Genomic DNA, 27,055 nt, shown 5'->3' on the forward strand with positions numbered 1-27,055 from the left:
AGTAAAACACATCCTGTTTGCGAGATCATCGGCACTGAGTGGGTTAAAAACCGCCTCCTTCTCTGACTTCTGTCTCTAATTACACCTGAACTATCAGGGGAGAGGCAGAGCTCCTGCTGGGACTGATGTGCCAGGCAGAAAAACATCTCTGGTCTCCGAAGAGCAGAGTCCCCCGAGCCTGCAGAGGCAGGTGAGGATTGAGGGCCGGGCAGGAATTCCCTGCTCAAGAAGGGCTTTGGAGCCACTCCTGCCTCCCCTTGCCTTTGCCAGCTGTGCTCCCTGTCCCTGTGCTCTCCACAGAAGTTGTAGGTAGAGCAACACCCACAGAGGCAGCTGCCTGGAAGGAGGGGAAGAAGAAAATTGTCAGGACTTGCAATTCCTGGGATGCTTAAAGCAACATGGAAAAAAAAAGGGAATGTCCCCAGAGCGCAGGTGACCCCCAGCCCAAAGCCCCGTGAGGTTTCCAGCACAGCCCTGACAGCTCCAGTTGGGAGGGCTGGGATGGTCCCAGTGTCACATCTCAGGGGCACTGTGACCTCTGGGTGCAGCGGGACCAGAGCCCAGCTCGGCCACATCAGACCCTCAGGGGGGAAAAGCCTGGCTCTGTTCTGGGCACTGCCCATCCCTCTGCTGCCTGCAGGTCCAGGAAGGTTTCCAAAGGCTGGGGACAGCAGCCTGGTCTGCAGTGCAGGGTCCCAAGGGCTCCTTTCTCCCAGGTGAGCAGTGCAGGGTCGGGGTGAGTCCCTGTCCTTTGGGACAGAACTGGAGCTCGTGGGCCAGGGGAGGGGGCTGTCAAACACTCTGCCACTGGCCCTTTCTGCCCTGGAATCCATCCCTTCTTGGCCAAGACCAGCACTTGGCAGCTCAGTTTACACTGAGGAGCATCTGTCAAACATCCTTAGAGCTCCAGGGCTGGAGGAAAGGCTGGGAGAGCTGGGATGGCTCAGCCTGGAGAGGAGAAGTTTGGGGTGACCTCAGAGTGGCCTGAAGGAGCCAACAGCAACCACTGTCTGCAGGCTTCACTGAAAGTGGTGACATTTTCATTGTGAGCAGGAATGTGAGAGCTGCCTCATGGCCAACATCCATCATCCATCCATCCATCCATCCATCCATCCATCCATCATCCATCATCCATCCATCCATCCATCCATCCATCCATCCATCCATCCATCCATCCATCATCCATCCATCCATCATCCATCCATCCATAGACTCCTCCAGCCCCATGAACGTCCTGATTTTCAGGAGCTGTCCTTCTCCTGGCCAGGAGCTGATCACAAAGGCAAAATCTCCTGTTGCTGTTTCAGCCTGGTCAGAACTCCAGAACCCCACTGTCTCAGGGACACCAAGCTTTGCTGTGTCCTGATTGCTCTTTCACAATTTGAGGAATTCTTTTGCAGGACGAGCAGGATTTACAGTGGGATCTGCAGTGGGATCTGCTGCTTGATCTCTGGCAGGAAAAGAGGCTGCACCAGGAAAATGAGCACCAGGCTGAGACCCTTGTGGGGATCTTGGGGTTGTGCAGCAGGTTTGACAAATCTTTACACACACAACAGATGTGTCACACCCACCCACCACCGAGAGTGGTGACAGTGTCACTCCTCAACCTCCCTTGTCTGAGCTGTGCAGGACTCGAGTCCCAGAGATGCCCTGTCACTGACTCGTGTCCCAGTGATGCCCTGTCACAGACTCGTGTCCCAGCGATGTCCTGTCACAGACTCGTGTCCCAGCGATGTCCTGTCACAGACTCGAGTCCCAGAGATGCCCTGTCACAGACTCGTGTCCCAGAGATGCCCTGTCACAGACTCGTGTCCCAGAGATGCCCTGTCACTGACTCGTGTCCCAGAGATGCCCTGTCACAGACTCGTGTCCCAGAGATGCCCTGTCACAGCCAGGTGTCACCAGGTCACACCTGGGGCTGTACAGAGCTCGTTGCAGCAGAAGGAAGCACATTGTCTCAGTGGAACCGAGGTTTTAACACCCCTCTGGAGACACAGAGGACAGCTGTGATCAGTGCAGAGCCTGCCCTGGTGTCCTGTGCAAGCTCTGGGAGCTCCCTGCGCCCTCCATGCACTCCCTGTGACAGCACAGAGCAAATCCAGTCCTACAACACTCCCAGTTTCCTCCTAAAAAGGGATTTCATCTGAAACATTTAGCTGTGGGGTTTGGGATTTGGGACACCCATGGTGTGGGAGCCCCTCCAGCTGGAGCCCCTCTCCCAGAGTGCAGAACACGGGGGTGCCACAAGAGCAGCTTTAGGTCCCTCCCAGCCCAAACCACCCCATGATTTCTGGTGCTGCTGTGCCCCCCTGCACCCTTTGCTGTGTCTCATCACCCCTCAGGACAAGGAAAAGGGGAAGGGCTGCAGTTGTCTCCTGTCTCGTGTCTGTGCAGCACCTGGCACTGGGGCTGGGCTCCCAGGAGCTACAGAAACAGCAGCAACTTCCAGAATTTCTCTGTCACCCACGCTGGCCCCGAGGGCACGGGTCACTCTTACAGGTCTAAGGCATTGGCAAACCCAGAACTTTTTGTTTCCCTTCATTTCCGAGTTAATTCACTATTCCAGTTGCTGCTGCCCTTGCTACAACCCTAGCTGCTCCCAGTGCCAGGCATTTCGCTATTTATTAGGAAAACTCACAGCAACTATAATTCTTATCAGGAATGTTGTTTTTGCAGCTACAGCTCTGAGGAAAATCAGGCAACGAGCACAAACTCAGCGCTTGGCTCCTACAGAGCTGTCAGCTCAGGGCCTCCAGCCCACAGAGCCCTGAGGGAAACGCTCTGTGGAATACAAATCACAACAGAAAAGAGATGCTGAAAGGGCTCGGGCTTTCAATGCAGAACGCTGCCTTTGGGGCTGTAAAAAAAATAAATTAAAAGCAAGTAATAAAATGCCCCTCAAGCTGACACTAACGAGTTCCTGACTTGCCCTCTGCTCTTTTTAGGGGCTGGTGTGGAAGAAGTTAAATCGAGTCCCCAGCATTCAAGGAATTCACACTCAATCTGTCTGTGTAAACAGGGAACTTGGCATTGTTTAACTGTGGCTGAACTCATCAGCATGCCAGGAGAAATGGAATTGGTTTCTTTTCCACTGCCCCACGTCTCAGACAGAGCTCCAGACATCTGCGCCTCCGCTCCTCACTTCAGCAGCTCAATAATTAGCCAGATAAGTTAGATCAGCAGCAGCTTTCCAGCGTGCTCTAATGCCCTTCCACACAAAAATACAGATTCGAGTATTGGGATCTGGGTGTGCAATCTCAGACGTGCACGGCATCCTCATCCTCTGCAGCATCCCACACAAACAAGTAGGTGGATTTATTCACTCTGCATCACCCCTGTTCTGGGCTGGCAAAAATGGGTGGAAATTGGGACAAGTCCCATCCTCCACACACGGGGCTGCCCTGCAGGGGGACATCCATCCTGTCCCTGTCCCTGAGCCCATCCATGGCTCTGCTCACCTGGATTGCTGCACAGGCAGACACAGCCACGAACATTCCGAGCCCCTTTGGCTGTGTCCTTGTGGGACAGCAGCAGGAACAGGCTCAGGATGGATTCCCTGCCCTGGGGCTGTGTCCCTGTGAGTGTGCACAGGCTCAGGATGGATTCCCTGTCCCTGGGGCTGTGTCCCTGTGAGTGTGCACAGGCTCAGGATGGATTCCCTGCCCTGGGGCTGTGTCCCTGTGAGTGTGCACAGGCTCAGGATGGATTCCCTGCCCTTTGGCTGTGTCCTGTGAGTGTGCACAGGCTCAGGATGGATTCCCTGCCCTTTGGCTGTGTCCCTGTGAGTGTGCACAGGCTCAGGATGGATTCCCTGTCCCTGGGGCTGTGTCCCTGTGAGTGTGCACAGGCTCAGGATGGATTCCCTGCCCTTTGGCTGTGTCCCTGTGAGTGTGCACAGGCTCAGGATGGATTCCCCACCCCTTTGGCTGTGTCCCTGTGAGTGTGCACAGGCTCAGGATGGATTCCCTGTCCCTGGGGCTGTGTCCCTGTGAGTGTGCACAGGCTCAGGATGGATTCCCCACCCCTTTGGCTGTGTCCCTGTGAGTGTGCACAGGCTCAGGATGGATTCCCTGTCCCTGGGGCTGTGTCCCTGTGAGTGTGCACAGGCTCAGGATGGATTCCCCACCCCTTTGGCTGTGTCCCTGTCAGTGTGCACAGGCTCAGGATGGATTCCCTGCCCCTGGGGCTGTGTCCCTGTGAGTGTGCACAGGCTCAGGATGGATTCCCTGCCCTTTGGCTGTGTCCCTGTGAGTGTGCACAGGCTCAGGATGGATTCCCTGCCCTTTGGCTGTGTCCCTGTGAGTGTGCACAGGCTCAGGATGGATTCCCTGCCCTGGGGCTGTGTCCCTGTGAGTGTGCACAGGCTCAGGATGGATTCCCTGCCCTTTGGCTGTGTCCCTGTGAGTGTGCACAGGCTCAGGATGGATTCCCTGCCCTGGGGCTGTGTCCCTGTGAGTGTGCACAGGCTCAGGATGGATTCCCTGCCCTTTGTTTCTGTCCCTGTGAGTGTGCACAGGCTCAGGATGGATTCCCTGTCCCTGGGGCTGTGTCCCTGTGAGTGTGCACAGGCTCAGGATGGATTCCCTGCCCCTGGGGCTGTGTCCCTGTGAGTGTGCACAGGCTCAGGATGGATTCCCTGCCCTTTGGCTGTGTCCCTGTGAGTGTGCACAGGCTCAGGATGGATTCCCTGCCCTTTGGCTGTGTCCCTGTGAGTGTGCACAGGCTCAGGATGGATTCCCTGCCCTGGGGCTGTGTCCCTGTGAGTGTGCACAGGCTCAGGATGGATTCCCTGTCCCTGGGGCTGTGTCCCTGTGAGTGTGCACAGGCTCAGGATGGATTCCCTGCCCCTGGGGCTGTGTCCCTGTGAGTGTGCACAGGCTCAGGATGGATTCCCTGTCCCTGGGGCTGTGTCCCTGTGAGTGTGCACAGGCTCAGGATGGATTCCCTGTCCCTGGGGCTGTGTCCCTGTGAGTGTGCACAGGCTCAGGATGGATTCCCTGCCCTTTGGCTGTGTCCCTGTGAGTGTGCACAGGCTCAGGATGGATTCCCTGCCCCTGGGGCTGTGCCCCTGTGAGTGTGCACAGGCTCAGGATGGATTCCCTGCCCTTTGACTGTGTCCCTGTGAGTGTGCACAGGCTCAGGATGGATTCCCTGCCCTTTGGCTGTGTCCCTGTGAGTGTGCACAGGCTCAGGATGGATTCCCTGCCCCTGGGGCTGTGCCCCTGTGAGTGTGCACAGGCTCAGGATGGATTCCCTGCCCTTTGACTGTGTCCCTGTGAGTGTGCACAGGCTCAGGATGGATTCCCTGCCCCTGGGGCTGTGCCCCTGTGAGTGTGCACAGGCTCAGGATGGATTCCCTGCCCTTTGGCTGTGTCCCTGTGAGTGTGCACAGGCTCAGGATGGATTCCCTGCCCTTTGGCTGTGTCCCTGTGAGTGTGCACAGGCTCAGGATGGATTCCCTGCCCTTTGGCTCACTGCACAGTTTGGGCTTTGTGATCCTGGAGGACTTTTCCAACCTCACTGACCCTGGGTTCTGCTCATTCATTCCCTGCAAAATCCTCTCGCTCCCTTCTCCACGTGCTTGACAAGAGTCGAGTTTTCCTGTGGTAAAACTGTACAGAGAGCTGGGAAAGGGCTGAGGAGAAGGATTGGGGTGACCTGTGCACAGCAGCCCTCACCTGACCTGGGCCAAGAAGGGTTGAGGGGAATGCAATAAAATCACAAAAACGCTGCCCAGGAAGGGCCGGGTCTCCAAGGTCAGGGTGTGCAGCACTGAGAGCTCCTGCACAGGCAGGACCTGGGGTGGGAACGAGCAGCTCAGCAGCAGCTCAGAATTGTGATTCCTGCACGTGTCTGGGTCTCTGCTGCAGAGAATTCGGGCTAGAAGGGCACTGACACCGCGGGGAGGAGGCAAGGAGGTGGAACAAAGGAAAGATGAGGCAAATCAGCTCTGACAAGCCCCTCTGGGGTTTCCAACCTTCCTTTCTCCAAAGTCACCAAGGGATCAGGAATCTTTCAGCACCCACACGCTGTTTCTGAGGGGCTTTGCAGCGCTGCTGCAGTTGCCATGACATCGGATCCTGGCAGTGAGACAGGGAAAAGCCCTGGTCCTGTCCTGTCCCAGCCAGCCCTGGCACAAGGGGCTCAGGGACACAGCAAGGAGGGCTGGTCCCACCCCTGCAGTCTCCCCTGTTGCTTTGGCCATCCTGGGAGGATCCCTCTGTGCCACAGGCAAGGAGATTTTCTGTCCCAATATCTCTGAGACATGAACAGCACCCGAAGCTGCCTGAACAGCCCTGCAGGGGCACAGACTCTTCGGGCAAGTCGGGAATTTCCACGCAGGTCCTGGAGAAAACAACATCTGTATTTACCTCTCAGAAGCACTGAAGCATGTTTTAAACCTCAGAGCAGCCCACTGTCAGTGCCCCTGGTTGCAGCAGTGTCCAACCCAGCAGGCACACCCCAGAGGCAGGTGATGCTGTGACTGCATCCCAGCCCCATCCTGAAATGCTCCCTGGCACTGCCACTCCTGACAGCGCTGCCCTGGGAGGTGTAAAACTGTGCCTATAAATACACGGAAAATAACCCCAGTAGGGGCAGCACAGAGCTGCTTAAAGAGTGTTTCTGCCTTGTGCTAAGAAGTGAACTGGGGACTTGTTCTGCTCCAGCAATTTTGATGAGTGTGGGGAGAAGGCCAGATAAAAATACCTACACCTGATAGTCCCCTGGTTCACCTGCTCCTGACTGACATTTGATAAGAATTCTTTAAAAGATGCTGGGAGTTGCAATCAGCAACAGATTTGGTTCAGGCTGGATTTAGAAAAGATGGAAAACTCCTGAGTCCCTGTGAATTGCATCATGCAGCTCTGGAAGGGAGGGAGGTTCACCCCAGCAGGATGATGGATTGTTCTCCCGCAGCAGCACAAAACTTTGATGAATGAGCTGCACTCAGTGCTGCCTGGGCAAGAAGGGAAGGGAACAGCAGCAGAGAGTAATGACCCAGCAGGGTTCAGGAGGGGGGATTGCTCTTTGGTAAAATGGGCAGGAAGAGGCATTGGGAAATGGTGTTAAATGACAGAAATCACAGCTGTGACCTGTGCTTGCATTGCTCAGGCACTGGGAGACGGCAGCTGTCCTCCTGGAGCCCACCAGGAAACCCAGAACCTACTGCTTTGGGTGGGAAGGGACCCCAAATCCCATCCAGAGCCACCCCAGCATGGCAGGGACACCTCCCACTGTCCCAGTGTCCAACCTGGAACTGAACATTCCAGGGATCCAGGGGCAGCCACAGCTGCTCTGGGCACCCTGTGCCAGCCCTGCCCACCCTGCCAGGGAACAATTCCTGCCCAAGATCCCACCCAGAAGCCCATGAACAATCCTGTCCATCGGAAACTGTTCATATCTGTCATGAAGCCTATGAAAAGTCATGAAATATTTGGGGGGCTGGTGACTGTGCATGCCCAGTATCCCTGCAGGGAGAAAAACCTTTTGGGGTTTTTTTGGGTTTTTTTTTGCTCTGAATCATCTTCTCTCCTTGTCAGTGTGTACCTTGACAGCAGGAACAAAATGCCTCTTTTTTCGGGTGTCGTGACTGAGAATGGGCATTTCTGGGTCACAGGGGCTTCCAGCTCCTTCCCATGAGCCAGGCAGCGAGTGGAGAGCCTGAGATGGGTGAGGCAGGGACAGGAGGCAGTGCAGGACAGCTGGGATGAGAGCTGTGCCCAGCGTGTTCCCTGAGAGCCGAGCACATCTCCCAGCCAAGCATCGCTTCTGTCCCATCCTGCTCTGCTCAGGGGAGCTCCCCACGCCAGGAACAACCCCTGCCCCAAAGAGTCCTGCTCTGCAGGCACCTGAACCCACCCCAAACTCACCCCCAGGAAATTAACTCGCTGCTCTTGGCAGAATCACCCCCCCAAACTGCAGAGTGGGTGGCTCAGGGTGGGAGGGATGTGAATAAACAAAGTCTGGACAGGCCTTGATAGCAAATGTTTATCTCAAACCTGCCCCCACCCAGCTGGCTGCTGGGCCTGTGTGACTCAGCTGATTTTGGGGAGGTTTTATGCCAGGGATGAGCCAGGGTAGATTAAAGTCTTCAATTTGCTTATCCTCCCCCCAGAGAAATACAAATGCTCTCAGTTTCCCTTGTCCAGGAGAGACACGCAGGTTTTACAGTGAAATTCTGAGTGGTTCCTCCGAGCAAAGTCCCCAGTGTGTGACCCCGGGGGTGGCAGGACCTCATCACCCCAATGTCCTGAAAGCACAATTTCCAGAGGCAAATCCCCCCAGGCACCGAGTAAGGCAGGGTGATTTTCTGTGCCCCTGCCAGCCCAGCCAGCCCCCCCAGCCCTCCATCCCCCAGGGACACTCGGAGGCACGGACACTTCACAGGATGAGCTTTATTTGGCTGTCAGAAGCTGCTGCTTCCAGCATGGCAGGGCGCTCCTGCGGCTCCTTAGTGGTATTTGCGGGCCAGGGCGTGGGCAACCACGCGCACCAGCTTCTGCCAGGCAGCCTGGCAGTCGGGAGTGAAGTCCTTGCCGAAGTGGGCAGCCAGGACAACGACCAGGATGTCACCCAGGAGCTGTGGGGACAGGAGCAGCCTCGGGTTAGCAGTGCCTCTGCATCCCCACACAAGCACCCCCCTTACTCCAGGGAATCTGCACTCCTAAACCTCCCCCAGGCTTTAAACTTGGTCTCTGCTCTTACTCTAAAGGTTCAGGTTCTGCTGCCCCATGGGAAGAGTAAGCAAAAATTCTCCAGGGTTTTTTGGGCTAATTTTTTCTTTGTCCCTTCTGGCTTTGTTTTGGAGTTTCTCTCAAGCACAAGACCCACCCTGGCACAAACAGCGAGCTCATGCTGACACAGGGGGATTTCTGCCACCCCAGGGACAAATGCTGGGGTTAATTCCCCACTGAGATACTCTCAGATCCTCTCTAGATCCTCTTTTGCTTTTGCCATCCAGCTGCCATCTCCCGCTCCTCACACATCTCTCTGCTCTCCTCCGTGCCAAACTTTGCTCTTGCTCCTTCTCTTCCCCCTCAACTCAAACCTCTTCCTGCCCAACAAACAACCACTGTCCCTTTGTTCTCCCCCTCCATTTCCTCACTGAAACCACTGCCCTTCCATCCCCAGCCTGCCCTCAGTGTCCCTGCTCACAGCTCCAGCCCTCACTGTCCCTGCTCACAGCCCAGCCTGCCCTCACTGTCCCTGCTCACAGCTCCAGCCCTCAGTGTCCCTGCTCACAGCCCCACCAGCCCTCAGTGTCCCTGCTCACAGCCCAGCCTGCCCTCACTGTCCCTGCTCACAGCCCCACCAGCCCTCACTGTCCCTGCTCACAGCCCCACCAGCCCTCACTGTCCCTGCTCACAGCCCCACCAGCCCTCACTGTCCCTGCTCACAGCCCCAGCCCTCACTGTCCCTGCTCACAGCCCCACCAGCCCTCACTGTCCCTGCTCACAGCTCCAGCCCTCACTGTCCCTGCTCACAGCCCCACCAGCCCTCACTGTCCCTGCTCACAGCCCCACCAGCCCTCACTGTCCCTGCTCACAGCCCCAGCCCTCACTGTCCCTGCTCACAGCCCCACCAGCCCTCACTGTCCCTGCTCACAGCTCCAGCCCTCACTGTCCCTGCTCACAGCCCCACCAGCCCTCAGTGTCCCTGCTCACAGCCCCACCAGCCCACCTGCACGGTGCCCTCTCACCTGGCTGCCCTCCCTCTCCTTGCTGCCTCCCCCAGTGCCACCCCAGCCCCTCTTCCTCCCGCTGGACAAACCCCTTTCCTGCTGGGGACCTGGCTCAGGGACCCTGCACCGGGAGGGAGTCGGGGCACAACTCACCCTGAAGTTCTCGGGGTCCACGTGCAGCTTGTCGCAGTGCAGCTCGGACAGCTGGGCGAAGGTGCCCTTGATGCTGTCCAGGTTCTTGACGGCCTCCCCGAAGGAGGTGAGCACCTTCTTGCCGTGGGCTTGCACCTTGGGGTTGCCAAGGATGGCCGTGGGGCTGGACAGGTTCCCGAAGGAGGCGAAGAACCTCTGGGTCCAGGGGTAGACGATCAGCAGCCTGGGGAGAGACACAACAGACGGGGTCAGATCCGTGCTGGGGCCGGGAGGTTCCCTCTGTCCTCAGTGCTGCCCAGGGCTCACTCACCTGGCCAGGGCCTCGCCGCCGCACTCGGCCACGTTGACCTTGCCCCAGAGGCCGGTGATGAGCTGCTTCTCCTCGGCTGTCCACTGCACCATGGTGTTGGCTGGAGGGTTGCGTGGGCTACGGAGGAACTCTGGGCTCTTGCTCCCGAAGGATCGCACGCTGGGGAGCCGCTCCGCAGCCCCGCTTTTATCCCCTGCGCCCGGCCCCTCCTCTGCCCTGTGCACCCCTTCATTGGCCGCACCCCGGGGGCCCCAGCCTGGCACCCGCCAGGGGACACGGCCCCAGGGAGGGGACACGGCCCCAGGGAGGGGACACAGCTCAGGGTGGGGCCCAGGGCAAGGTGCCCAGATCAGCGCTGGCCTTGGCTGGCCCCCCACGCTCCCCGTCTCTGATTTCCAGCCCTGCTGCACGGGGACATTATCTCCACACAGAGTCCCAGCACGGCCCCCTGCGAGTCCTGCACCCAGGGAAGGGCCAGCCCTGGTGTCCTTGGAAGGGGACAGCCCTGGTGTCCTTTGGATGGTGCCAGCCCTGGTGTCCCTTGGACAGGCCAGCCCTGGTGTCCCTTGGACAGGGTAGCCCTGGTGTCCCTTGGACAGGGCCAGCCCTGGTGTCCCTTGGATGGTGCCAGCCCTGGTGTCCCTTGGATGGTGCCAGCCCTGGTGTCCCTTGGACAGAGCCAGCCCTGGTGTCCCTTGGACAGGGCCAGCCCTGAGGCAGGAGATGCAGACTCGGGGCTCTCAGGCTCTCCCTCTGCATGCACCAGTTTCTCCTCCTCTCCTTGCAGGGCCTGTCAGGCTTTGGGCTCTCCCTTTGCTTTCCCACCAGCTCCTCGGGAGTTTCACTGACTTCAGGATGACGCTGCTAAAACCAGGGCAAGGCCTTGCAGCCTGCAGGGAGCTCCTGTCTCAAAGAACCCTTGGCAAAGCTCAGGCAAGGCTGGGAGGGAGATGCCATAGCCCAGGGCAAACCACCTGCCTGCAGGGTAGGCTCACAGGGCATGAGGAGAGCTGGGATTACTGGGATTACTGGGATTACTGGGATTACTGGGATTACTGGGATCCCACAGAATCCCAAATTCCTGGGGCTGGAAAAGCCCTCCCAGCCCAGGCAGTGCCAGCTGTCCCCATGGCCACCTTGTCACCCTGAGTGCCACCTCCAGGTGCCACCTGCAGGGATGGGCACTGCAAACCTCCCTGGGCAGTGCCAATCCCTGAGCTCCCTTTCCAGGAAGAAAACACATCTGCACAGATGTGCAGGGGGACAGGCAGCCGGGTCTCCTGGGGCTGCTCTGCTGCTCCTGTGCCAGCTGAAGGGGGAGGAGGGTGCAGGGGACAGGGATGGAGCTGGTGGGGCACAGGAATGTTCTGGTGGGCTCTGGGTGACCTTGGAGCAAAGTGTTTGTGTTTGTTGCTGCTCACTGCAGGAGGGGGCTCGGCCAAAGGACCCTGCTCAGGGTGGGCTCTGCCCCAGCCCTCTGCAGTCAGCACTTGGTGTTCCATGGAGTCACAGAATCCCAGGCTGCTTTGGGCTGCAAGGGACCTTAAATCTCATCCAGTCCCATCCCCTGCCACGGGCAGGGACACCTCCCACTAGCCCAGGTTTGTTCCAGGTCCCATCCAATGCCCTTGATGGTTGTGTCTGTTCCAATCTGCCTTCACTAATCCAAGAATGACACTGACTGAAAAAACCCCCAAGCCAGCAAAACCCCACATGCAGGAATTTACAGGCCATGGCCCCAATCTCCATCACTTCTCCCACTGCACATTTTGTACAGTTCTACTCCACTCACTCTGTGAGAGTCTTAAAACATTAAACCAAGCAATGTCACCTGATGTCTCCAAAAAGTGCCAGCAGTTTGTGTTTGTGTTTTGTTTCTGTTTGTTTATTTGGGTTTTGTCCTGAACATTCCCCTGGGATCTCCACCTTAGACAAGTTTCACTTGCATGAAGGAGACCGTGGGCCACGTTATCCCATGTAATCCCATGTTACCCCACCTTGCTGCCCTGTGTTATTCCATGCTATCCCATGTTGTTATCCCATGTTATCCCATGTAACCCCACCTTGCTGTCCCATGTTATCCCATGTCATCCCATGTTGTTATCCCATGTTGTTAACCCATGTTATCCCACCTTGCTGTCCCGTGTTACCCCAAGTTATCCCACGTTGTTATCCCGTGTTATCCCATGTAACCCCCCCTTGCTGTCCCATGTTATCCCATGTAACCCCACCTTGCTGTCCCGTGTTATCCCATGTAACCCCCTCTTGCTGTCCTGTGTTATCCCATGTAACCCCACCTTGCTGTCCTGTGTTATCCCATGTTATCCCACATTGTTATCCCATGTTATCCCATGTAACCCCACGTTGTTATTCCGTGTTATCCCATGTAACCCCACCTTGCTGTCCCGTGTTATCCCATGTAACCCCACCTTGCTGTCCCGTGTTATCCCATGTAACCCCACCTTGCTGTCCCACATTATCCCGTGTCTGTGAGCATTTTCTCCCCCAGCCGCCCCGCCCCTCCCCGTTCCCACAAAGAGGCAGAATGTGCTGGTGCTGGAGCAGCTGGAGTTTATTGGGAGATTGGAGCCCAGCAGGCCCAGGAGGAGTCCCAGGTGTCTCCAGGGCTCAGTGGTACTCGTGGGCCAGCGCGTGGGCCACCACACGCACCACCTTCTGCCAGGCCGCCTGGCAGGCGGGGGAGAAATCCTTGCTGTAGTTGGCAGCCAGGACGACGATGAGGATGTCACCCAGGAGCTGGCAGGGAGGGGGAGAAGCTGTGAGCTGGTGCTGTCCCCACATCCCCCCACGTCCCCCTCTGCTCTCTGGGGAGGTCACAGCAAAGCAAGGAGCAGATTGATCCCAGCCCCGGGCTCCTGGCACAGCCTGTGCCCGCTCTGGCATGCCCTGGGATCCCTGGCTGTGCTGGATCCTCTCCCCAGCACCTTCCCGTGCTTGTCCTCCCTCGGCTCCCACTGGGTTTAGCCCTGCCCTCCCCACCCTGGGCTCAGAGCCCTCCTGCCACAGCGCCTGTGCTCCCTTCCCTCCTGCTGGAACCACTCCCTCCCAGCCGAGCTCAGCTCTTCCCTCTAAGCCCTGTCTCAGTTCCTTCCCTTCTGGCAGCTTCAGGATCTCCTTCTGGCCAGCACACATTGTCTGTGCACTGCCCTGGCTGCTCCTCTCAGATCCCAGCCCCAAACCTCTTCCCTGTTCCCCCAGATATGACCCTGCTTTCCCCTCCTGTGCCCTGCCTCAGGCTCTCAGGCAGCCCCAGGGTTTCTCTCGAGGTCTCACTGACTCTCAGACCCCTCTGAGACCCCTGGAGCACCTCCTGAGCCCAGACCCTCTGCCCAGCCCGGGCTGCAGCTGAGTGTGGCTCACCCTGAAGTTCTCGGGGTCCACGTGCAGCTTCTCACAGTGCAGTTTGCTCAGCTGGGCGAAATATTTCTTGATGGTGTCCAGGTTCTTGATGGCCTCCCCGAAGGAGGTGAGCACCTTCTTGCCATGGGCACGGACCCTGGGGTTGCCCAGGATGGCCGTGGGGCTGGACAGGTTCCCGAAGGAGGCGAAGAACCTCTGGGTCCAGGGGTAGACGATCAGCAGCCTGGGGAGAGACGCGGGGACACAAACACACACTGACATTGATCTGCATGGCTGGGGTGGTTTCTCTCTGCAGGGGCAGCCCAGTCAGTTCCCAGAGCTGAACCCACCTGGCCAGGGCTCACTCACCAGCCCAGGGCTCACTCACCTGGCCAGGGCTCACTCACCAGCCCAGGGCTCACTCACCTGGCCAGAGCTCACCCACCAGCCCAGAGCTCACTCACCAGCCCAGAGCTCACTCACCTGGCCAGGGCTCACTCACCTGGCCAGAGCTCACCCACCAGCCCAGAGCTCACCCACCAGCCCAGAGCTCACTCACCTGGCCAGAGCCTCAGCGCCACACGTGGCCACATCAACCTTGGCCCAGAGGCTGGTGATGAGCTGCTTCTCCTCGGCTGTCCAGTGCACCATGGTGTTGGCTGGAGGGTTTGTGGGGCTCCCTGAGCAGTGCTGGGGACGTGGCTCCCCAGCTGCCCCAGGATTTTTATACAGCCTGGCCTAATCTCAGAGGCAGACAGTGCTTGGGGCTGGGGAAGGAGCGGGGCTGACAGGGGCAGATAGTGGCTCTGGATACTGGCCAAGGGGGACAGAGGCCCTCTCCCCTCTGTCTGTGACAGGACAAGCATCCCCCAGCCCTGAGCACAGCAGGGCTGACAGGGACCCCAGGGTGGCACAGGCAGTGTCCCTGCTGGGGACACCAGCGCCGCCTGCCCTGGGAATCCTTGCACAAGGAATCATGGAATCCCAGACTGGTTTGGGTTGGGAGGGACCTCAGAGCCCACCCATCCCACCCCTGCCATGGCAGGGACACCTCCCACTGTCCCAGGCTGCTCCAGCCGGACCTGGGACACTTCTGGATGCTTCCCTGTGCACCCAGAGAGCCTCAGGGCATTCACCAGCTGACATAAGCTAAAAACATGGGTTTAAACTCCCTGGGCTCCCAAGGGCTTCTAAATTTGAAGATTATTGAGCCATGGAGCAATTTGAAGGAGGTCAGCTGTGCTGGGCTGGCCCAGATGCTGTTTGCAGCAGTGGCCACTGGCCCAGGGCACGGTCAGTGACACAAGCTCCCAGCGGGGCAAGGACAGCCCCAGGGCCTGGAGGATGGCAGGGTGAGCCTGGGCAGGACTGCACCAGCTCTGAGCCACCCTGGGCCTGAGACCTGGCAAAAACCACAGGCAAGAACAGCCTGGTCAGCCCCAGCTCCAGTGCTTCATTCATTTCTACAGGAAAGAGTTAATTTAAAGTATGTGTTAAACCCTGCTTTCTGCTGAGGAGGCAGCAGGCTGCCTGGAGGTGTTGGGAGCTCCCAGCACAGGATTGCCTGCTCAGGGGACACAGGCTGGGAGGAATGCTCTTCTCAATGTGCTGAGCAGGGCAATTCCTGCAGCTTTTCAGAGCCTGCAGAGTCCAAGGGAGATCTGCTTTCCCAGGCAAGCCCAGCAACACCTGGCAGCTCATTCCCAGACAGGAACCAGGCCCTGCTCTCAGCCTGGGCTGCATTTCTGCCCAGGGCCCTTCCTCCAGCATCCTTCCAGCTGTGTGTGTGGGGGGAAGATCTCCAGACTCCTGGAGTCACAGGGCCATGGAATGGTTTAGGCTGGAAGGGATTTCTGGGATCCTGGAGTCACAGGGCCATGGAATGGTTTAGGCTGGAAGGGATCTCCGGGATCCTGGAGTCACAGGGCCATGGAATGGTTTAGGCTGGAAGGGATCTCCGAGATCCTGGAGTCACAGGGCCATGGAATGGTTTAGGCTGGAAGGGATCTCCGAGATCCTGGAGTCACAGGGCCATGGAATGGTTTAGGCTGGAAGGGATTTTTGAGATCCTGGAGTCACAGGGCCATGGAATGGTTTAGGCTGGAAGGGATTTTTTGAGATCACCTCATCCCACCCCCCTGCCATACACAGGGAACCTCGTGCTAGCCAAGCCCTGGGCACACACTTTCCCCCTTCACAGACACACACCAGCCCAAGGAGGGCCACAGCAGCTCCACCGGGCCCTCTGTGCCCCGGGCAGATTCCCTGGTCCCTGATTGCAGCAGTGTCCCCGCCAAGCTTTACAGAGCCCTTATCAGCAGCCACGGCTCTGCCCTGGAGCCAGGCCAGCCTCCCTCTCCTCCAGAACATGCAGGGCCTTCTGTCCACGGCCAGCAGGTCCTGAGGGTGTCTTTGCTCCTATTTTAAAATCCCAGAAGGTTTGGGTTGGAAGGGATCTCACAGCCAGAGCCCCCCCTGCCATGGCAGTGTCACCTCCCACTGTCCCAGGCGCTCCCAGCCCCGTCCAACCCAGCCTTTTGATCAACCAAATACATCAGTAACAAACTGTGGAGGGGAAAACTTCTGCCTGAATCACTGAACCTCTACAAATTTATATCCTTGCAAATATCCCAGGAGGAGAGGCCCAGGGCCCACAGGCCGCCATGGAGACACAGAACACAGAGAGTTGCAGAAAATGTGTTTTTTATTGGCTGTCACACACACACACACTCCCGAGGCTTTAGTGGTACTTGTGGGCCAGGGCATGGGCCACCAGCCCCACCAGCTTCTGCCACGTGGCCTGGCAGGCGGGGGTGAAGTCCTTGCCGAAGTGCGCGGCCAGCACGATGACCAGGATGTCACCCAGGAGCTGCAGAGGGGAGGCAGAGGGAAAAGTCAGCAGGGTGCAGCACCCCCGGGCCCTGCACAGCACCCCGGGACTGGGGGACCCCAGCAGGCCTGGGGCTGTCAGCCCTGTGCCCTGTGTCCCTGTGCCCTGTGTCCCTGTGCCCTGTGCTGGCCGTGGCCATCAGTGCCACCTGCTCCAGCTCTGCTTCCTCTCACATTTTCCATCCCCTAGGTATTTTTCTGCCTTTATTTTTTGTGCTGTGAGACCCCACACCTATTCAGCCGGGAGTCCGTGCAAGGTCCACCCTCCACATGCCCAAAGCCAGGCTCAAGCAGAGGCTGAAGCACAGCCCAACATCCTGCTCCTTTTCTCCAGCCATGCCAGCAGAACCCCCAGACCTTTAGAGAACCTCCCTATGTCTGTCACCAAACCTGTCCTTGCATCCTGGAGCCCAGCATTACCCTGCACTACTGAGTTCCCAATCTTCCCCTGCCCCAGCCCCCACTCCAGCCAGCCATGTCCTGCTGAGTAACTAAAATACAAGTTATTGATGCCCCTTTGAAATCCCCCAGGCACTGGGGTGCTGTGGGAAGGAGGGACAGAGGGTAAAGCTGCAAACACAACTCACCCTGAAGTTCTCAGGGTCTACGTGCAGTTTCTCACAGTGCAGCTCAGACAGCTTGGAGTAGGTGCTCTTGAGGTTGTCCAGGTTCTTGATGGCCTCCCCGAAGGAGGTGAGCACCTTCTTGCCATGGGCACGCACCTTGGGGTTGCCAATGATGGCCGTGGGGCTGGACAGGTTCCCAAAGGTGTCAAAGAACCTCTGGGTCCAGGGGTAGACAATCAGCAGCCTGGACAGACACAACACAAGCACAGACACGTTACAGCTGCATGGCTGGGGTGGTTTCCCTCTGCAATGCAGTGGGGCAGTTCCTGAGCTGCACCCACCTGGCCGGGGCTGAACCCACCAGCCCAGAGCTGCACCCACCTGGCCAGAGCTGCACCCACCTGGCCAGGGCTCACCCACCTGCCCAGGGCTGAACCCACCTGCCCAGGGCTGAACTCACCAGCCCAGAGCTGCACCCACCTGCCCAGAGCTGCACCCACCAGCCCAGGGCTCACCCACCTGCCCAGAGCTGCACCCACCAGCCCAGGGCTCACTCACCTGGCCAGGGCTCACCCACCAGCCCAGGGCTCACTCACCTGGCCAGGGCCTCGGCGCCACACTCCTCCACGCTGACCTTGCCCCAGATGTTGGCAATGAGCTGCTTCTCCTCGGCTGTCCAGTGCACCATGGTGGCTCTGCTGGGCTGCAGGAGGGCACAGAGAGGACACAGAGAGAGCACAGAACCTGGAGCTGAGCTCAGACCCCGCCGGGTTTTATCCCCTGGCCCAGCCCCTGCCCGGCCCCTCCAGCGGGGCCATTGGCTGGGACAGGCGGGGGTCCCGGGGGGCTGGGCTGGCCTGCAGCGGTCACTCCGCTGTGGTCACTCTGCTGTGGTCACTCTGCAGTGAGGTGTGGTCTTCCAGGAAAGCCCTGTGAGTCCTTAACAGGCCAGCTCAGGACACAGGACCCTCTTATCTCTGTTGTTGGACCCTGGCTGCCTGCTCACCACAGGCATGGCCATTCCAGCCGTGCTGCATCCCTCACAGAGGTGCTTTAGAACATGGAATTGTCTGCTTGGACAGGACTTTAGTGCCCATCTTGTTCTGCCCCTGCCATGGACAGGACACCTTCCATTGTCCCAGGATGCTCCAAGCCCTGGGCACTGCCAGGGATGGTGTCAGTGTTTGCAGGAGCCCGTGTGGGATGCCAGGGTGGGCTGTGAACCGGCTCCCCTGCTCTGGCCACGTGTGCCCAGTGTGAGCCCTTCACCCTTCAGTGGTGTCTCCCTGCTGGAATTAAAGCCTTGCCCAAGGACAGCAGACCTGCCCTGCCACAGCCCCAGCAGCAGCAGCAGCAATTCCCACCAGGTCCAGGTCTGGCTCCAGGCTCGTGTTTGGCTCTGGCTGTCACCTGCACAGGTGATTTCCTGGCTTCCAGCCTCCAGTGAAGCTGTGCTCCCATGCTCAGAAAGGCAAAGCCAGGATGCTTGAGGTGTCAGGAGTCCAGACAAAATTCCAAAACCTGGAATTTTTCCAGGCCAGGCTGGATGGGGCTTGGAGCAACCTGGTCTGGTAGAATGTGTCCCTGTCCATGGCAGGGAGCTGGAACTGGGGAATTATCCAACCCAAACCATTCCATAGCTCTTTGAATCTGTGGCTCTGGGTCTGTGGGAGGTTTAAGAAGTCTCATCCAGACCTCTGAAATCTTCCAATTACAGACTGATACTGATCCACTGACCTGAGAAGGCTGGAGAGGGACTTTTTACATGGGGAGGCAGAAATAGGACACAGGGAATGGCTCCCAGTGCCAGAAGGATGGGATCTGGGGCAGGAATTGTTCCCTGGCAGGGTGGGCAGGGCTGGGTGGGATCTTGGGCAGGAATTGTTCCCTGGCAGGGTGGGCAGGGCTGGCACAGGGTGCCCAGAGCAGCTGTGGCTGCCCCTGGATCCCTGGCAGTGCCCAAGGCCAGGCTGGACACTGGGGCTGGAGCACCTGGGACAGTGGGAGGTGTCCCTGCCATGGTGGGGTGGCTCTGGATGAGGTTTGAGGTCCCTCCCAGCCCAAACCAGGCTGGCACTGTGTGATCTTGGAGACACAGTGGCACGAGCCCATCGCCCTGATCCCTTTGGGGGATTCACATCTGTAGTCACATTTACCTCCTCACCACAGGGCTCTGTGAACCCCCATGAATTTTTCCCTGTGTGGCCGTGGGAGAGGCCCTTGCAGCAGCCCCAGGGGTGCTGATAGCGGGCAGTGGGGCTGTGGGGGCAGATAAAGGTATCGCCCCGCGCCCAGCGCTGGCTGAGCCCCTCACCTGCCCCGCAGGGACACGACACACCCCTGCTGCCACAGAGATCTGGGGACTCCAGAAGGTGCCCAAATTCATCCCCCAGAGTGAGGTGGAATATGTGCAGCCCTGGGTTCCCAGGCTGACATTCCATCACGTGAGGCAGCGCTGGCTGCCAGCTGCTCGCCCAGCTGGGCATGACAAGAAATGGCCTCGGTGGCCTCTGCATCTATTGCTTCTCTGCAGCCTCAATTTCCTGGCATTGAAATTGAAACCCAGGCTGCATCTGGCGCTGTTCCTGTTCCTAGCAATGCACTCGCCTCGTCCCTAATAGCAGATTCATTTTCAGCTCTGCAAGGCTGAACTTTAAAAAGAAAAAGATAATGATGCTTTTCTGCTGCCTCTGAACCAGCAGCAGGGAAAAGCTCAGGGAGGGGCAGCAGGAGGGTGAGCCTGGGACAGGCAGGACAACATCAAACACAGAGGCTGGAGGGAAGTGTTAACTGCAGCATTAATATTATTTTTAAAATGTGGTTAATAAATGCTGGGTTTGTGGAGCCTGTGAAAACAGGCAGAGACATGGCTTGTGGTGAGAATCCTGCAGGCCTGGGCCCACGCTGTGACCCATCAGGCTCTGGTTTTACTGGTGTGGGAGCATTTCCATGGGTGGGCAATGACAGCCATAAAGAGCTGAGGGGGGAAGCAGGGAGGCAGAGGAAACAGGAGGAAGAGGGGCAGGTGTAATTCTCATTCAGACAGGCCATTCCATGCTGCTGTCCCGTATTGATCCCTTTGAGGGCTGCTTCCATCCCCACAGCAGCTCTGTAACCTCTCACCCCCCTCAGATGGGCACAGGGAGGGCAGCAGGTGAATCAGCAGGTTAGTGGGACTGGGGGCTTGTCCCTGTGCCTGGGACAGTCTGTCATGGCAGTGGCCTCTTGCAGCCCCTCTGCACATTTCCACACCATCTCCTTTATCCATTCCTGCCCCACATTTATCCATTCCTGCCCCACATTTATCCATTCCTGCCCCACATTTATCCATTCCTGCCCCACTGGCCCCTGTGGCTGTGGCCAGCATGGGACTGGTGCCTTGGAGGTCAGAGGTGATTTCCCAGTCAGGGGTGGCTTGGAATGGTGCTGGGGCAGCAGGGATGGACATCAGGAACCCCTGGAGAAACTGGAGAGGGACTGGGGACAAGGCATGGAAGGACAGGACACAGGGAATGGCTTCAAAACAGGATTTGATGGGATCTTGGGCAGGAATTGTTCCCTGGCAGGGTGGGCAGGCACGGGGTGCCCAGAGCAGCAGAGCAAAGCCAATGCTCCCAGAGTTTAGGGAAAGGGGCAGAGCAGCTGCTCCAAAGCCATTCAGGATTTAGAATGGGTTTAGGATTCATTATCCTAATTCAGGATGTGGCCAGTGATGAGCCCAGGGAAATGCAGCAACCAGTGTGTCTGAATCAGCACAATTCGTGCAATTTCCCTGCCTGGGACCGGCTGCTGCCTGAACATGGTAGAAGAGAATTTCTGGAAGTGCATTTTTTTCCTTGGCAGGGGCAGGGCTGGCGTGGCCCGGCAGAGTGGGGCAGTGTCCCCTCCCCGGCACTCCGGGCTATCAGCCTGCTCGCCCCTATCGCCCCGGGCACCCCGGACCGCTCCCAGAGCCCGCCCCGATAGCCCCGGGCTGCAGCTCCAGATAAGCCCGGCCCAGGGGCACAGGCTGAGATGGGCAGGAGGGAGGGTCTGCACAGGGCTGGGCTGCACGGACCGACGGACAGACCCATCCACACACCGGGCACGGCTCTGCTGGGGAGCCGTGGGATGCTCTGGGCTGGGAGGGACATTAAACATCCCCCAGAGCCACCCCAGCATGGCAGGGACACCTGCCAGTGTCCCCAGTGTCCAACCTGGAACTGAACATTCCAGGGATCCAGGGGCAGCCACAGCTGCTCTGGGCACCCTGTGCCAGCCCTGCCCACCCTGCCAGGGAACAATTCCTGCCCCAGATCCCACCCAGCCCTGCCCACCCTGCCAGGGAACAATTCCTGCCCAAGGTCCCACCCAGCCCTGCCCACCCTGCCAGGGAACAATTCCTGCCCAAGGTCCCACCCAGCCCTGCCCACCCTGCCAGGGAACAATTCCTGCCCAGGATCCCACCCAGCCCTGCCCTCTGGCACTGGGAGCCATTCCCTGTGTGCTGTCCCTCCCTCCCTTGTCCCCAGTCCCTCTCAGCTCTCCTGGAGCCCCTTCAGGCCCTGGCAGGGCTCTGAGCTCTCCCTGAGCTTTCTGCTCTCCTATCCATGGAGTTTTCCCATCCTGTTTTCCTCTCAGGGCAGGTGGGAGCTGTTACAGGACAGGGTTCAGGGTCTCCTCCATCCCACAGGCAGCACTCACAGCAGGACAGAGCACAGGGGGATGGGAGGGGGCTCTCCTCAGGATGCTCAGGATCCCTTCCCTGTGCCCCTGTGGCCATGGGCTGCTCCCCCTGCCCAGAGCTCCCCTCCCCATGGCACTGAGGGGGCCCAGGGCTCCAGGCCAGGCTGAGCCAGGAAAGCCCCTGCAGGATGTCTGGTGGTGCCAGTGCTGCAGCAGAGTGCAGAGCAGGGAGCCCCAGCAGCCAAAGCCAGCCCAGAGCAGGGGCCGTGCTGTCCCTCAGCCTTTGTCCAGCCAGGGGAGCTCTGCAGGGTCTCACCTGTGCTCCAAGCCCCCCAGGCTGAGCTGCTCTGCCTCTGGCTGCTCTCAGAGGGGTCCCTTGGTCACAGCCCTGCACAGAAAGTCCCAGCACGGTCTGGGGGCCACCAGAGCTGTCCTGGACCTCACACTCCTGGGTTTTGCTAACAAAAGGTTTCCTGTGTGCAAGGATGGCTCCAGGGGCGCCAAGTCAGGCAAGGGCTTTTGTCCCCCTGCTCATGGCATGGCAGGAACAGGTTTTATGGGAATTGTTCTGCCTTTACAGCCTTTAGTGCTGGCAGTGGACAGAGCCAGAGCTGTTCCTGGGTTGGGACTGGTTTTGGAAGGGCAGACCTGACCTGACCCCAGATCTGACCCCAATCTTATTCGAGTAACAAAAGTGGCTCTGAAAATGGGGTGGGATGTGGGGAAATCCCTCTGCAGAGGCTCAGTGGTTGCTTGGGGGCAGGAGGGAAGCTGCCCCCTGCCCCAAGTGAGGCACTGAACCCTCTGCCCTTGGCAGAGCCTGGCCCAGTGCCCAGACAGAGACCAGGGGGCTCATCCCAGCACCTCAGGGCTCCTGGAGCTTGTGAGTGAGCCAGGGACTGGCCTGAAACCCATCACTCATTGTGCTCTGCAATGCCAGCACCAGGCACCGGGCAGGACGGGGAGTCCCGAGGGACTGAGCTGGGATGGGGCCAGGGCAGGTCCCACACATCCCACAGACCCAGCACAGGCTTCTGTGGGAGGCTCCTCTGCACACAGCCAGGCAGGGAGGGAGCTCTGAGACCAGGACCAGGACCGGGACCAGGCCAGGACCAGGGTCAGGGTCAGGACCAGGGTCAGGGTCAGGGTCAGGGTCAGGACCAGGACCAGGACCAGGACCAGGACCAGGACCAGGTCAGGGTCAGGACCAGGACCAGGTCAGGACCAGGACCAGGAACAGGACCAGGACCAGGACCAGGATCAGGACCAGGACCAGGACCAGGTCAGGGTCAGGACCAGGACCAGGACCAGGTCAGCGTCAGGACCAGGACCAGGACCAGGGTCAGAACCAGGACCAGGGTTAGGGTCAAGGTGAGGGGTCTCACTCCTACACCCAGGACTGGAGCCCATTCTCTGCAGTTTATGGATGTTTATGGATGTTTGTGGGCTCTCCCAGCACGGGCTGGTGGGATGAGTTTGCACAGGCTCAGGGTGCTGAGTCACGGTGCTGGCCCCAGCCTGGGGCTGTGCTGGGTTGATAATTGGGATGGCACAAACAAGAGCCCTGTGGGCAGTGATAAGGCAGCCCTGGCCCCTGGGCAGTGTCCCCTTTCTGCTGAGTCAGACTCTGACACAGCAGAAAACATTTCTGCTGAGCCAGAGTGGCAGCCGGGGGAAAGCAGCCAGCTTTTAAAATTTATTATTTATTTTCCTTGGCAGAAGCAGGAGGGCAGCTCTGGAGTCCCCAGCACAGGCTGCTCCCTCCTGTGCCAGTGAGGGGCTCAGGGCCCTGCAGTGTCTGCGGGGCAGCTCAGGAGATCTCCATTCATTCCCAGCAGGGAACTGAGGCACGAAGCAGAGTGGGGCTCTCAGAAACGCCGTGAGGTGCTCAGGGCAGGGCCAGGTCCCTTCATGTTTGCTGTCCCGTGTCCTGCTCCTGCCCAGGGACACAGCAAGACAAACTCTTCCTCAGAATGAATAGAATTCCTTCACATGTTTAGAATTGTAGAATTGGAATGTTAGAACCATGGGATCCCAGACTGGTGTGGGTTGGAAGGGGCCTTAAAGCTCATCCATTCCCAGCCCCTGCCATGGGACACCTTCCACTACCCCTGGGCTGAAACTTCAGAACTAAGAATTTTAGACTTTCTGTGCTGACAAGCACTGACCTCCAAATAAAATGCTGCATTTAACCTAAAGCCGTAGGAAAAGCTTCAAAATTAAATAATAAAACTAGAATTATAAGTGTATAGTTTAAATAAAAGTGTATAATAACACATAGTGAAGAATTTAAATGTTAAAGTTTTAAAATATAATATATATATCTAACAAAATAAAAATGTTAAAGCAAAAGTTTGTCTTCTCTTTTCACCTTCTTCTTCATAATTCTAAGTAATCTTTGTAATTAAATAAAAAATTCTGTGTTATGGAACACAAGTGGTTAGTTATTAAACTAAAAGTAAAAATAATTTGTATCATTTCTTAATTAAACAATTAGCCCTTAAAAATCTTTGTTAAAAAATGCATCTCCATTTTTAACTTGTTAGCTTAAAGTAGTATAAAACTCACAGTTTGTAAAAATGTAATATAAATAAAAATTAATACACATCTAAGTCCAAACAGAAACAGCACCTCACATATTTAATGCCTGTTGTTCGCTCCAAGCCCTGTCCAGCCTGGCCTCAGCCAGGTTCTGCCCTGGTTCTGGCTGAGAACCCAGCCAGTGTGGTGGGGTGGGGTGTGCTCAGCACGGTGGGAGCTGGGCCAGGTGTGCTCCAGGTGAGCCCCTCTGTGCTCCCAGCCCTGGGATGGGAGAGCTTTGGGCTCGGGGGGATCCACAGCACTCAGCTCGTGCCCCATGGCTGAGCTCATGGATGGGAAGGCACAGAGCCCACCGGGATCTCCTGTGGCCCAGGAGCCTGTCTGTGTTTTCCACAAGTCCCTTTTCCTTTTGGAATGTGGCAGCTTCCCAGCAACCTCCGTGCTGGTTCATACTTGGGGATCACAGAGCTTTGGGGGATGCAAAAGGACCAACCAAGTCTTTTATTGACACAAGCAGCAGCAAATCCACGTTTTTCAGGCAGGGAAACTGAGGCACGGATTAAAGTGGGGAGGGAAGAAAGGCAGGAGTGAGTGGGGCAGACCTGGTTCATCCTCCTGGGACCCCCACCTGCCGTGAGACCCTGCTGCTCCCACCAGGGGCTGGGATTTCCAGCAGGGCTGACGGGGTTTGGCTGCTCCGAGCCCGTCCCTGGTCTTGGCTCTGGGTTTTCCAGCCAGGCAGGGTTTGGTGCTGAGCTCTGCTAACCTGAGATTTATCCACCTCAGAGGTAAAGCCTAGGCTGGGCTCCTGGTGCTGAGAGGGAGCAGAGCAGGGCTGGGGCAGGAGCTGCCCCTACAGCATAAGGCTCAATTTGCCCCACTCAGCTCCAGAGTGTTGGAGCCAGGTGCAGCAGCTCCCCACGGGCTGCACCCACCTCTGCCAGGTGTGGGAAGCACCTGCACCCCTGCCCCCAAAAATCCCTGCCCCAAATTTCCTTGTTCTGCACTGTCCCAGCCCCACTGCTCTGGGGAGCCTCCTCCCAGCTGGGTCCATCTCTGTACGAACCCAGTTCATGGCTGTGTGATTGGGGGAGCCCCCTGTAATTCCAGTTTGGTCCATCTCTGTACAAACCCAGTTCAGAACTCTGTGATTTGGGGAGCCCCCAGTAACCCCAGTTTGGTCCATCTCTGTACAAACCCAGCTCATGACCCTGTGATTTGGGGGAGCCCCCAGTAACCCCAGTTTGGTCCATCTCTGTACAAACCCAGCTCATGACCCTGTGATTTGGGGGAGCCCCCAGTAACCCCAGTTTGATCCATCTCTGTACAAACCCAGCTCATGACCCTGTGATTTGGGGGAGCCCCCAGTAACCCCAGTTTGGTCCATCTCTGTACAAACCCAGTTCAGAACTCTGTGATTTGGGGAGCCCCCAGTAACCCCAGTTTGGTCCATCTCTGTACAAACCCAGTTCATGACCCTGTGATTTGGGGGAGCCCCCAGTAACCCCAGTTTGGTCCATCTCTGTACAAACCCAGTTCATGGCTCTGTGATTTGGGGGAGCCCCCAGTAACCCCAGCTCTGCCCTGCTGTCCCAGCAGTGCTGCTGGTGGCAGCTGCTGGTTTGTGGCACACAGGGGGGCTGAGATAAGGCGCTTCCCCAGCGCCCCTGGGCAGGGCTGGGCAGGACACGGGGCACACACGGGGTCAGGGCACTCAGAATCCACCTCTGACAGCCCCTGCTCCCAGGACTGGCTGGAGCTGAGCTGCTGGGACTGGCTGTGTCAGATGTGCTGCCTCAGGATGAGTTTCTCCTGCTGCCCCACTCTGATGTGGTGATGGTTGCTGGAGAAACTCCCACACGTTCCAGTCAGCAGCCCTGTGCAGACCCAGCTCAGTCCGGGGAGCAGCTGGGCTGACCCAGGGCTGGGGGAGCCCAGGACATGAAAATCCCAGTTCTGGGGCTGGAGAGTGGACAGATGGGCCCGGGGTGTGGGCATGGGTCTGGGCATGGATCTGGGCATGGATCTGGGCACGGATCTGGATCTCTGCTCTGGGATTTCAGAGTGCCCACAGCGAATGGAACCAAGTGAGGTCCTGTCCCGACACCGTGAGGAGGAGCAGGGCTGGGTGCTGCTGGCCGTGCCCACCTGAGCAGCACAGGTGTGGCTGTGGGGACAGCCCAGCACAGCTCTCTGGGACACTCCTTTTGTCACCTGGGCCAGGTGCTGGGGAGTCCAGCTGGTCACCAGCTGTGTGGGAGGTGTGGGGTGAGTGCCACATCTCAGACAGTCTGTGACCAGAGATCCTGGCAGTGCCATGTCCAGGTGCCACATCTCAGACAGTCTGTGACCAGGAGATCCTGGCAGTGCCATGTCCCCAGTGCCACATCTCAGACTGTGACCAGGAGATCCTGGCAGTGCCATGTCCCCAGTGCCACATCTCAGACAGTCTGTGACCAGAGATCCTGGCAGTGCCATGTCCCCAGTGCCACATCTCAGACTGTGACCAGGAGATCCTGGCAGTGCCATGTCCCCAGGTGCCACATCTCAGACAGTCTGTGACCAGGAGATCCTGGCAGTGACAGGCTGGCATGGGCAGTGTCAGACTGGGATGGGCAGTGCCAGGCGGGTACAGGCAGTGCCAGGCCAAGATGGACAGTGCCAGGATTGGATGGGCAGTGCCAGGATGGGATGGGCAGTGCCAGGCCGGGATCGGCAGTGCAAGGATGGGATGGGCAGTGCCAGGCCAAGATGGACAGTGCCAGGATGGGATGGGCAGTGCCAGACTGGGTTGGGCAGTGCCAGGATGGGATGGGCAGTGCCAGGATGGGATGGGCAGTGCCAGGATGGGATGGACAGTGCCAGGATGCAATGGGCAGTGCCAGACTG

The 27,055-nt window shown here is 58.1% G+C and overlaps 3 protein-coding genes across 3 annotated transcripts; all 3 read right to left on the bottom strand.

The window, feature by feature from the left end:
* Positions 1 to 8,381: 8,381 nt before the first annotated feature.
* On the bottom strand, positions 8,382 to 10,317 carry LOC116992138 (hemoglobin subunit beta). Its single transcript, XM_033051406.2, has 3 exons — positions 10,146 to 10,317; positions 9,836 to 10,058; positions 8,382 to 8,581 (listed from the first exon to the last, which is right to left on the bottom strand). Exons 1-3 carry the CDS (start codon positions 10,235 to 10,237, stop codon positions 8,453 to 8,455), a joined length of 444 nt encoding a protein of 147 aa, XP_032907297.1. The 5' UTR covers positions 10,238 to 10,317; the 3' UTR covers positions 8,382 to 8,452.
* A 2,456-nt stretch (positions 10,318 to 12,773) lies between these two features.
* LOC116992136 (hemoglobin subunit beta-like) lies at positions 12,774 to 14,177 on the bottom strand. The gene is made up of 3 exons (XM_033051405.1): positions 14,065 to 14,177; positions 13,527 to 13,749; positions 12,774 to 12,902 (listed from the first exon to the last, which is right to left on the bottom strand). Exons 1-3 carry the CDS (start codon positions 14,154 to 14,156, stop codon positions 12,774 to 12,776), a joined length of 444 nt encoding a protein of 147 aa, XP_032907296.1. The 5' UTR covers positions 14,157 to 14,177.
* A 2,040-nt stretch (positions 14,178 to 16,217) lies between these two features.
* LOC116992139 (hemoglobin subunit rho) lies at positions 16,218 to 17,881 on the bottom strand. Its single transcript, XM_033051407.2, has 3 exons — positions 17,557 to 17,881; positions 16,982 to 17,204; positions 16,218 to 16,374 (listed from the first exon to the last, which is right to left on the bottom strand). The coding sequence occupies exons 1-3, from the start codon at positions 17,646 to 17,648 to the stop codon at positions 16,246 to 16,248; spliced, it is 444 nt and encodes a 147-aa protein (XP_032907298.1). The 5' UTR covers positions 17,649 to 17,881; the 3' UTR covers positions 16,218 to 16,245.
* Positions 17,882 to 27,055: the final 9,174 nt, after the last annotated feature.

The sequence above is a fragment of the Catharus ustulatus genome, chromosome 2, assembly GCF_009819885.2.
Source record: "Catharus ustulatus isolate bCatUst1 chromosome 2, bCatUst1.pri.v2, whole genome shotgun sequence".
NCBI lineage: Eukaryota > Metazoa > Chordata > Aves > Passeriformes > Turdidae > Catharus > Catharus ustulatus.